Raw genomic sequence first — 12,331 nt, forward strand, 5'->3', positions numbered from 1 at the left:
AAACGTAGTTTGCTCACAGGCTCAGGCCATTTCTCTTAAGCACTTACTTAATCCCTTGTTACACTCACTTCAAGAGGGAGATTTCAGAGAGGTAAGAAGCCAAGTGAAGACACAACCAGAGGTTGGAGGGATGTGGCCTCAAGCGAAGGAACGAGGCAGCCTCCAGAAGCTGCGGAGGCGGGAAGGATCCTCCCCTAGAACCTCCAGACCCGCCTGGCTCTGCCACACCTCGATTTTTGACCTCTGGCCTCCAGAACGGTGAGAGCCATTTCTGTCGTTCTAAGCCCCCCCCCCCCCCCCGTTTAGTCATTTATAAAAGCAGCTACAGAAACGGAACACAGCCCTCCAGCATTCCTTCTCCGCTCATCAGTTTTCTCTGACAATAAGCCACACAATTTCTGCCCTCAGGCCTCCCTCTGCTGCTATCTGTGCGGCCTCTCAACCCCGTGTCCACCTCCCTGCTTCTGTGCTGTTGACAATGAACGTCTTATCTCATCCATCAGCAGTTAAGTCTGGAACTGTCTGATGGGGGTTAAACACTAAAAACAGCTACCAGCTTGTTTCCAAGAAACAACACTTAGAGCAAAGTGATTCAGAAAGAGCGAAAGGAAAGAGAGAGACAGGTGCTCAAAACGGCCCAAACGGAATACCCGCCCAAGTGTGCGACAATAGGAAGCAGGACAGAGAGCTGGTGGGAAGCCACCACCCCACAGAGCAGGTACACCCGTGGGAGAGGACCTCTGTACAGCGGCAGGGCTAGTTTCCCTGCACCACAAAGACTTCATTAGGAATAAACACGAGCAACGGAGTTTGAAAATACCACCCTGGAAACAAAGGTAACTGCAGACTGGATACTTGCAAACAAAAGCCGTAGGAGTTGCCACTGGTTATCAGTTAAGGAGAAGTTAGGGCTCCCCTCCCTAGGCCGCTGGGCCTGGGACAGGGACCATGTAACGGTAAAAGGATATTCAGTTACTCAAGAAGATACAATCCACTGCCTATCTGAGCACCAAATGCAAAAGTTACTACAAGTGAAAGGAGAACCTGATGGCAAATGACAGAATACAGAATTCGCTGAGCCTCTTGCTACACGGAAGAGAAAAGAGCACAATCATCATTGGCTCCTTTAGGACACAAAAATGAAGATGTTCCACAATCCTATGACACACACAAACGGGACAACAGACTGGGCTGATGGGACAAAAATAAATGGAAATTTTGGAGCTAAAAACGCACAGAGAACTTTCCAATCAAGTTAGAATAAAAAATGCTCCATAAATAACAAGGTGAAGGTCATATGCTTCACAGCAGTCGATGTGACCTAAGGTTTGGGCTGCCCTTAGCTGTATCTAAATCACCAAGTGATACATACACACAGTCGCAGAGTCACACCCCCTCAAACGCACGCACACCCGATCACCCAATCAGTGCTCCAACGCAAGGGCTGGCCAGCTGGCCTACGGACCAAATCCAGGCAGCCGCTTGTTTCTGTACTGCTTGTGAGCTATTAATGGTTTTTACATGACTGAATAGCTGCAGGAAGAAATCAATCAAAAGAAGAACATTTGGGTGCCTGGGTGGCTCAGTTGGTTAAGCGACTGCCTTCAGCTCGGGTCATGATCCCAGGGTCCTGGGATCGAGTCCCGCATCGGGCTCCCTGCTCTGCGGGGAGCCTGCTTCTCCCTCTCCCACTCCCCCTGCTTGTGTTCCCTCTCTCGCTGTCTCTCTCTCTGTCAAATAAATAAATAAAATCTTTAAAAAAAAAAAAAAAAAGAAGAAGAAGAACATTTCACGGCATGTGACAATGATATGAAACTCACATTTCACTGTCCATACATAAAAGTCTCATCGGCATACAGCCACACCCATCATTTACATATCGTCCGAGTCTTTGAGATACACCAGAGTTCAGCTGCTGCCACAGAGACCCTACACCCCTTTACAGAAGTTTGCCGACCCCTTCTAATCTATGCAGGGTAAACCATAACTCAATTGCAGAATGGAGTTCTGGAGATCAAATTTCTAGTGAGAAATTAACTGACAGCTGGGTTCAGCGTGGGGTCTGGAACCACACCTGAAGAGGCATTAAAATTTAGGGGGGGGCCTTGGTACAGGAATTCAAATTTATAAAGGGACTTTTTTTCATATAGGAGGGAATCTTGTGTGCTGTTTGGAAATGTGTGTTGTCTCAGAAAATGAATTAGGGAGATAAACAGAGGTGTTATCAGGGGAACTTCTGTCATGATTAGTCATGTCACAGAACAGACATGTGTCTTGTCAACTGAAGGATTCATGGAGAACCTGATGAACATCTATCTATCCATAAGACCTAAAGCAGGTAACAGCTTAAGAGCTGATGCCTATCGTGGTTTCACTGCTATCCCCCCAAAACTCATCCACCCAGAACTTTGGAATGTGACCTCATTTAAAAAGAAGGTGTTTACAGATAGAACTAGGGTAAAGATCAAAATGAGATCACTCTGGATTAGGATGGGTCCTAATCCAATGACTGTCCTTTTTAAAAAGAGGGAAGCACACACACACACACAGAGACAAAGGGAAGGCAGCCATGTGAAGAAAGAGGCAGGGATGGGAGTGATGCTACCGGAAGCCAAGGAATGCCAGGAGCCACCAGAAACCAGAAGAGGCAAAGAAGGCTTCCCTCCAGAGTCTTCATAAGGAGCGCAACCCTTGTTTTCTGATGCCTGGCCTCCAAATTGTGACAGAACACGTTTCAGTTGTTTTCAGCCACCCTGTTTGTGGTCATTTGTTACAGCAGCCCTGGCGAATGAATACAATCCCCTCCCAAGTTCCCCTCAAATTCCAACTTCTCTGAGCTTTCTCGAAGGAAAGGACTATTTTAATTTCTTCTAGAAAGGCACACAGCCTCACATGGTGCTAGTGTGGCTCAAAGAAAAAGTCAACAATATTAACTCTGTTCTTCTGGAAAGGTTAAAAAGAGGTAATGGTGTATTTTTTAAATGAAATTGTTTACCTTGAGAGACGTGCAGATTCATATGCAGTTGTAAGAAACAATTCAGAGATCCGGCTGTGCCCTTTACCCAGTTTCTCCTCGTGGTAACATTTGCAAAACTAGAGTACAGACTCACAACCAAAATACAGGCATTGATCCAGTCCAGTGATCGGATTCCACTTCCCCAGTTTGACGTACTCACTGGGGGGTGTGGGGGGGGAGGGGCGGGTGTGGGTGCCTTTCGTTCTATCCATCACCATAAAGATACACAACAATTTCATCACCAGGGCTATATGCTATCCTAATACCTACAAACATATGCCTTGTCTGTTTCTATAAATATGAACATGATGGCGGGTTCAAAGACAAACCTTTGAAAAGCCAAGATGAGAAGGCTTCTTTCCTCGATCATTAAAATAGAAAGCAAACATTTTCCAGATATCCTGAGCTAATATGTGAGGGGGGGAAAAAACCGTAGATGCTACCCCAGAGCAGGTTCTGCCAACAGGACACAAGTCTCATACCTTGTCCTTTTTATCCTGTCGCGCGTACGGAAAACAAGGGATCACGGCGGTCACTCTGGATGACGACGCGATCTTGCAGGCATTGATCATGATGAGGAGCTCCATCAGGTTGTCGTTGATTTCCCCACAGCCACTCTGGATGATGTAGACATCTTCGCCCCTCACGCTTTCACCGATCTCAACGCTACGAAAAGAAAAAGGCCATCCGCTAACAGTTAAGATATGTCTGCGTCTTGGAGGTCCCCTGGAGCCCCACCGGGGGAGGGGGGTGAGGATTCGCCATACAGCAGCGCTCATGGCTATGATTTACCACGAGCAAAACGGGCAAAGGGAAAAGGTGCGAGGAGCAACCTCCGTGGGCAACCAGGTGCAAGCTTCCAAGAGTCACCCTGCGGTGGAGTTGCACGGGTCGGGCTTCATTCCCCAGCCACGTGCCGTGACAATATGTCCTAAGTGCTGTCCACAAGGGAAGCTCATCGGTGCCCAGGCTCTTACTGGCGGGCTGGTCACACGGGCTCCATCTGCCTGGCACGGACCAAAATCCCAGACCTCCAGGGGTTCCACCTTAACCACACTGTGCAGTTAGGTAGAGCGAGCCTTTCAAACACAAGGTTCCCAAAGGCCAGCTGAGGACCACCTCGCAAGCTGAACTTTTTCATATAGGAGGGGATCTTATATGCTCGTCAGAAATGTCTCAGTCCTGCTATATTAACTTCTTTCTGCTAAATAGTATACTGAGTTTTATTTTGATTGAAGTTACATATACACACTGCTTAAAAAATTCTAGTCATTCTGTAAACCTTGTAACAAACATTTCAGAGGCAACCAATTTCAACTCTTGCTATGGTTCTCAGGCATTTATCTTCAAGTCTCCAGTTGGTACGTTTCTATTGCTTCACCTTGAGTTTTCATTTTAGGCATCAAGTGTTGACTTCTTGCTGTGAAGATGAGGACGTAACTATCCCCACACCACGCCCCCCATCGCCCGCATCCCCTGCAGCCTTCTGGTCTCCCACCATCCCAACATAGATCAATCTTCTAACCAAACAGGACGGCCACTTTTAACCCTGTAAGTGCTATTCAGAGCTGAGCCATAAAGCAAACTTAAATCCAAGATTAGATTTCCCTCTTACACATAACTTTTGGTGATTTGTTGTCCCTGGAGTATACTATCCTACCTTTTCACCTGCTAAGTTTTCTAAGTAGTGAATACAAATTCACACCAAGTGTGATCGCCAGCTCACTGGCCTGCCCGTGTCGTCTCCCGCCGCTGGTTAACGCGGGTTCTCCTTCTGCCTCTGCACAGATGCCCCCCGGGGAATCCCACCACCCCTCCCCCGCACTCAATTTCCCACTTTCTGTATCCTCTTTCTTGCTGTACTTCTTTGTTTTGCTGGTTGGCATCCTCCAGTAGCTTCTGGAGAAAGAGTAAAGAAAGAGGAGCTTCAAAAGTCTTTGAAAATTGCACGTTGGAAAATTTCTGTTTTGGGCAGAGAATGCTGACTGTTCAACATGAGAGCAAGCCAGCCCATCCCTGGCATGTGCCTTCCGGGGGAAGAAAAGTGAAATAATGCTGTGTGCTGGGGCAGGTCCTTCCCAGAGTAGGGCCAAGAACCAAGGAGACCTTCAGCTCTGCTACAACGTTGTTCCAATTGATCCATTAGGAACAACTGGAGCGTAATATGAATTCTGCATTTGCTTCCATACCACCTTTCATCCTGAGATAAGAATGCAGAAAACTGCACTGCACCCAGCTGAATGGAGCCACTTAGAACTACTCTGCACATGCGCACACACACTCTCCCCACCAGCACCACAGCCACACCCATCCACATCTGGTATCACCGTTTTCCACACAACTTCAGATCACCCTCCCTCCATCGCCTCACAAGAACCCAAAAGCTACAGCCCTTCCAAGACCCACTTCCCACAAGGAAGCTGTAGGTCTTTTTCAGTGGAAAGTGCCATACTTACTACAGTGTTTATTATCTTTTTTAAAGGTTTATTTATTTGAGAGAGAGAGAGAGAGAGAACGAGCAGGGGGGAGGGGCAGAGGGAGAGGGAGAAGCAGACTCTCTGCTGAGCAGGGAGCCCGATGTGAGGCTTGTCCCAGGACCCTGGGATCATGACCTAAGCCAAAGGCAGATGCTTAACCATCTGAGCCATCCAGGCGCCCCACTATCTTTTAAACCTGTAATACTATGTGTAGTGTTTTACCGTTTCTATTATATTCCCATCTTTTTAAAATAAGTTACTGAAGAAGTTTGAGTGCTGTGCCCCCAACCCCAGTTTTCCCATAAACCCTGTGCTTTTTATTGTATGATTTTGCATAGCATGAGGATTGTTAGGAAAGCATATATCACATTACAGTAAGACGGACTATAAATGGGCTCACCCTAAAAAGAAATATAACGAATCTTATTTTAAAATTACAAGATAGGTACATAAATAATTACCCTTATCTCTTCTACTATCAGAAGCCAATTATACCCAATGATACTGTTTTATCAACAGAGCGAATTATTTCCAAAACAACTTTAAAATGAGTCGACATTTTGGATACCATGCAGTAGTATGCCGAATTACCAGAAGCTTCTATCCAACTTCAACTAGAATAATTAGAACACAAAAATGAAGTTTTTCAAGGCGAACTGATCTGGAAATGAGTTTTGGTAACAGTGGGTCATATTTTTCTATGTTCTCTGCTATGAATGGAAGGAGTACGATGCCACCCTCAGGATGAGACTGACAGAATTCTATATGCTCCCTCCTATTTTGAGTTCTAAGGAGCTAAACGTAATTCCCTTGTGAACAACTGTGGAATAAAGTCAATTTGGAAATCGCAGTATTATACAGCAATCTGCAACCAACAAGCTGAGAATGGTCCCCACAAAGAGGTCTATGTCCTAAGCCCTAGAACCTCTGAGTATGTTAGTTACATGACAAAGGGGAAAACAAGTGGGCAGACAGAATTAAGGTTATTGATCAGCTGACCTTAAAATGGGGAGACTTCCCTGGATTATTCAAGTTGGCCCGATGCAATCACAAGGGTCCTTAAAATGGGCGAGGAAGACAGGAAAGGGCCGAGAAAGAGATATGAGGTCTGAAGCAGGGTCGGGGAGGTGCTATATTGTTGGCTTTGAAGCTGGAAGAAGAGTCCAAGGACTGCAGGCAGCTTCTCCAAGCGGAGAAAAGCCAGGGAACGGCTTCTCCCCTAGGGCCTCCAGAAAGGAACGCACCAACCCGCGACAGACTTCTGACCGACCCAGCTGAGATGCAGCAGGACCACGGGGGACATGGGCCTGCCAAGCCGGCACTGTTCACTATCTGGCCTGTTACGAAAAAATTTGCCAGCCTCTGAGGTTATGACTGTTTATCCCCCAAGACCTGCTTCTTTGGCCTATTTTTCTTCAGGAACTTCAGTCCCCTTATGATTAGCAGTCCAGCAGAGGATGGAAAAGTCCTATCACCATGGCAACTTTTCTCCCCAAAGCTATTCCTGCTTCTACTCATAAAAATGATCACGACTGATCTTTCTTGTAGGGTCTTTTAAAAATTGTGGCCAGAAGGCAGCATCCTTTTGCTGTTCAGATGGAGAATCTTCACAGATCCCAAAATAAGGCAGATGAGTTTATGTGACTCAACAATGAACGGGTGTGGTAATTGAAAGATGGCTGCAGACACCTTAAAACTTTTCCCATCAAAAACTGGAGTCTAGGGGCTCCTGGGTGGCTCAGCTGGTTAAGCGTCTGCCTTCAGCTCAGCTCACGATGCCAGGGTCCTGGGATCGAGTCCCACATCAGGCTCCCTGCTCAGCGTGGAGCCTGCCTCTCCCTCCGCTCCTGCCCCCTTCTCACACTCTCTCTCTTCAAGTAAATACATAAAATCTCAAAAAAAAAAAAAAAAAAAAAAGTAGTAGTGGAGTCTAGGGGCACCCAGGTGACTCAGCTGGTTAAGCATCCGACTCTTGGTGTCGGCTCAGATCATGATCTCAGGATCGTGAGATTGAGCCCCACATCGGGCTCCACACCCAGTAAGGAGTCTGCTTGAGATTTTCTCTCTCTCCTTCTGCCTCTGCCCTTCCCTTGCTTGCTGGGAAGCAAGCTCTCTAAAATAAATTAATAAAAAAAGGGGGTGCCTGGGTGGCTCAGTTGAGCTCGGGTCGTGATCCCGGGACTCTGGGATCAAACCCCGCGTCGGGCTCCCTGCTCAGCAGGAAGCCTGCTTCTCCCTCTGCCTCTGCCCCTGCTTGTGTTCCCTCTCTCACTGTCTCTCTGTCAAATAAATAAATAAAATCTTAAAAAAAAAAAAAAAAAAAAAGTGGAGTCTATGCTCCCCTTCCCTTGGATTTGGGAGGATCCTGCTTGACAACGGAAGTGACAATGCACCAACTTCAGGGCCCAGACCTTACCAGACTGGCAACTTCCACTTCCTGTCTTCCATGCTGTAAGGAAGCTCAAGCAGCCCCGTGGAGAGCTACTGAGGTTCCTGACCATGCTGCCAGGCAAAAGCCAGCACCGACTTACCAGCCATGTGAGCAAGCCATCTTCGAAGCAGACCCTCCAGCCCCAGTTAACTGTCCCAGATGCCATCACACAGGGCACTGCCCAAACTGTAGGTTTATGAGTCAAATAATTGCTGTTTTAAGCTGTTAAATTCTGGGGTGATTTGTTATACAACAGAAAACCAAAACTTTGGGTCTTTCAGTACAGCTAACCACTCTGGGCAGTTTAACTGACCAGAATAAAATGTTACAACAGACTTTCAGACACCTTCATTGTGGGATTTCAGTGGTCTATAGTGAAGCTGGTGCAGACATCTCTGTGCATATCTAAAATGATTCACAGGGGCGCCTGAGTGGCTCAGCTCATGATCTCAGGGTCCTGGGATGGAGTCCTGTGTCAGGCTCCACACTCAGAGGTGAGTCCACTTGTCCCTCTCCCCCTCCCCCTGCTCGTGCTCACTCATGCTCCCTCAGTCTCTCAAATGAATAAATAAAATCCTTAAAAACAAACAAACAAATAAATCAGTAAAATGATTCAGAGATGGAAGGGAAAATCAGGAGGCCCTGTGTCTCGATTAAGTGGTGTTTTAAAAGTGGGGAATGAGGGACACCTGGGTGGCTCAGTCGGTTAAGCATCTACTTTCGGCTCAGGTCATGATTTTGGGGTCCTGGGATCGAGCCCTGCATCGGGCTCCCTGCTCAGCGGGGAGTCTGCTTCTCCTCTCCCACTTCCCCTGCTTGTGCTTGTGTTCTCTCAAATAAAATCTTTAAAAAAAAAAAAAAATGGGGAATGAGGGGGGAGGGGCGCCTGGCTGGCTCAGTTGGAGAAGCATGCTACTCTTGATCTTGGAGTTCTTAGTTTGAACCCCATGTTGGGTATAGAGATTACTTAAAAATCAAAACCTTGGGGCCCCTGGGTGGCTCAGTTGGTTAAGCGACTGCCTTTGGCTCAGGTCATGATCCTGGAGTCCCTGGATCGAGTCCCACATCGGGCTCCCTGCTCGGCGGGGAGTCTGCTTCTCCCTCTGACCCTCCCCCCTCTCATGTGCTCTCTCTCTCTCTCAAATAAATAAATAAAATCTTAAAAAAAAAAAAAAATCAAAACCTTAAAAAAAAAAAAAAGGGAATGGAAGGTGATGACCAGGAGACATCAAAGCAGATTTCTGGTTCTGGCTCAGGGGAGAGGTTCAGGAATGGGTCTCTTACATGAACTAAATAAATTTTCTCTTCCTTTTACCCCATTTCTCATCTCTAGGACCACACAGTACAAATCAGATCATAAGTACAATACCTAGTACAGAGAGGACTGTTTGTAAAAATCAACCTCTGGACCTAGACAGTTCATGGGAAAGAAAAGTCAGGAAGCTAACCTGTTATATTCTAAATAATAAAAACATAATGTTGGGGTGCCTGGCTGGCTCAGTCAGGGAGCATGTGAGTCTTGATCGTGAGTTCAAGCCCTTCCTTGGGTGTAGAGATTACTTAAAAAACAAAACAGGGGTGCCCAGGTGGCTCAGTCAGTTAAGCGTCCGACCCTTAATTTCGGCTCAGGTCATGATCTCAGGGTCCTGGGATTGAGCCCTGCATTGGGCTCTGGGCTCTGGGCTCAGCTCAGCTCAGAGTCGGCTTGAGATTCTTTCTCCCTCTGCCCCTCCCCCTGCTCACGTGAGCTCTCGAGCACGCTCTCGCTCCCTCTAAATAAATAAAATCTTTGAAGAGTGAATTGTTAAAAAAAAAAATTAAAAAAAACAAAAACAAAATAAAAAAACACAATGTAACTATACAAGCAATTCCCAGACTTCATTTGAGCAGAAATCCAACCATGACTTCGCAAAGGACTTCTGAGCTAGATTAACTATGCTCCAGCAGTAAAGGATGGCGCTGCACCGGGAGAACATGGAAGGGCAACATATTTGCTTTCAAAATCCACTTCACCCAGAAATTTCTCCTCTACTTACACGACGCCACCTCCTGAACAAAAACTGTTATCCCACTCTTAACAGCTACTCAAACTTGAATAGGACTGGCAAGGTATTACAACATTCAAACCTAGCTACACTATCCTTTTCCAGAGCCCTCCACCATGCTTCCAGACTTCTGTATTAAACTCTGCAAAGCGGAAATGTCTGGCTCAAGGACTCCTGGCAGGCATAGCACCTGTTACTCCTTCACAAACGTTTCTTCACTGACATTAGCAACAGGGCTACTGATTTCCCACCTGGAAGAAGGGCTTCACAGATCCTATAAAGCTGACTCAACAAAACACCATCGTCCCCATATGTATGAATCTAACTCCTCAGTATCTAAGACATTTTTGACTAATCCAAAAGTCATCGAGGTTTTCTTCTACAAAGGTTTAGTTCTAGGCTTTACATTTAAGTCTACGATCCATTTCAAGTTAAGTTTTGAAACGGTGGGAAGTCTAGATGGTTTTTGTTGCCCTTTTGGCAGCTCACACCGATTGTTCTAGCACCACTTGTTGAAAGTGTTGGTTGCTTTGGACTTGTGCCAGATACAGAAATGATCAGTAACTGCGTACAGTGCTGGACACTTAAGGGAGAGAGCTAAAAAGGAGACCCACTTGAAACTGGTCAAAGAGCTCTGCGGACTCAGGCAAGTGGAAAACGGAGCCCTGTCTCGATTCGGGGGGAGGGGGGCGCCGGCTTGACCTCACGGAACGGAGACGACCACGGCTCCCGGACCTGAGACACGTGTGGCAGTTACGCCGGGCCAGGGCCTTGAGGCAGAAAAATGAGAGGAAGCCCACGGGAACCAGCACGTGCGCTCTGGTGCTCTGGCGCTCTTTAAACCCTCCGCACAAACACCCCCTCTGCTCAACCCAGAGATCCGCGCCCAGGCTGCTGGGGAGTCACCTGCCAGCTTTGAAAACGCAGATTTCCACCCCCCACCCCCACCCCGCCCTGCCCTGCCCGCGGGATCCGAAGCTCCGGGGCTGGGAGGGGAAGCAGCTTTTTAAACGACCCCAGGTGAATGCAATGCGCTGCCGGGGCTGGGGACGTGGGCGGAGCCGTCCCTCGCACGCCCGGGGTTTGGGACCAGCCTGGAGGAGACGGGGAAACCGGACGAGCACAGCCAGGGGCGTCCCTCGCCGCGTGCCCGGCACCGAGGCGGTTCCCGCCGGCCTGCGCCCACCTCTCCTCGACGCTGTGACCGCCCCGAGGTCGCCCTTCCGGGCCAGGGGCCGCCCTCCTCCGCGTCTCCCGGGCGCCGCAGCGGTGGCGCGGAGGCCGCGTCGTGGCCGTCCCGCCCCGGAAGGGGGAGCGGGCGGCCGCGGAGTGGTCCCGGGCGGGCGACGGTCCCCGCCCGGCCCCACAGCCGCGCGCCCAGCGCCCTCCCCGGCCCGGCCCGGCCGCCGGCGCGGCCCCCACCTGGTCTCCTGGTTGCTGAACTTCTTAGTGACCACCTTGCCCAGCTCCAGGCCCAGCCGGTCGGCCACGCGCTGGGACAGGTCCTGGTGCGAGCTGCCGCTGAAGAGCACGATGTTGGGCATGGCGGAGGCGGCGGTGGCACCGGAGGCTGCGACGCGAGCGGGAAAGCGCGGCTGTCGACCAAAGCAGGAGCGGAGTGGAAGGGAGCTGGAGGGGGCGGAGTCGGGGCGGGGCTCGAGGGGGCGGGGCTGGGGAGCTGGAGGGGGCGGAGGAGCGGGAAAGCGCCGCGGCGGGACCGGGAGGAGGAGGAGCTGGAGGGGGCGGAGCTGGGGAGAGGAGGGGCTGAAGAGGGAGAGCTCTGGGCCCCATTTTTGACCTTTCTACCCTGCCTCGAGAGGGAGGGCCAATGGACCAGCCTCACTGGGCACCGAGGGAGGTGCAGGAAGAGGCGACGGACGTGTCTAGCAACCAGGAGCTGCCCCCCCACCCCGGAATACCCCCAAACCCACCACAGACGACTGGTGTGCAACTACAAGGGTCTCTCAAACTGTGGCCCGCGGGCCAGATCCACAGCGCTGCCTTTTCGTACCAGAGACCTAAGCATTGTTTTTACACATGAACATTTGCAATCTATGTGATCATAGCTGTACTACGTTCGCAACCCAATTAAGAAAAATAGTATCCCCTTCAAAAAACAAAATAACCCTCTCCTCTCATTAGTAGGTGTGTACTGCAAAAAGTTGTACTAAATTATTATGTTTTGTCAATAAAAATATTGTGAAAATTTGTTTTCTTTCGTTATGTAAGTACCCACATAATAACCTCTCCATTTTGCTTTGTGGCTCACAAAGCCTAAATTATTTACTATCTAGTCTTTAGCTCAAATTCGCTGGTGCCTGAACTACAGAATGGCCCTGTGTCCTTGCAAAAGCCGCAGTGC

The 12,331-nt window shown here is 48.9% G+C and overlaps 1 protein-coding gene across 1 annotated transcript in view; it reads right to left on the reverse strand.

The window, feature by feature from the left end:
* The window catches only part of PRPS2 (phosphoribosyl pyrophosphate synthetase 2), a 37,258-nt gene extending 25,662 nt beyond the window's left edge, over window positions 1-11,596 (reverse strand). The window contains exons 1-2 of the mRNA XM_081809175.1: window positions 11,392-11,596; window positions 3,499-3,682 (exon numbers count right to left, since the gene is read on the reverse strand). Of these exons, the coding sequence (XP_081665301.1) occupies window positions 3,499-3,682; window positions 11,392-11,513 (306 nt within the window). The 5' untranslated portion in view covers window positions 11,514-11,596. The remainder of the gene's footprint in view (window positions 1-3,498; window positions 3,683-11,391) is intronic.
* Between the last annotated feature and the right edge of the window lie 735 nt (window positions 11,597-12,331).

This window comes from Leptonychotes weddellii, chromosome X (genome assembly GCF_054177405.1).
Source record: "Leptonychotes weddellii isolate Sample4059 chromosome X, ASM5417740v2, whole genome shotgun sequence".
NCBI lineage: Eukaryota > Metazoa > Chordata > Mammalia > Carnivora > Phocidae > Leptonychotes > Leptonychotes weddellii.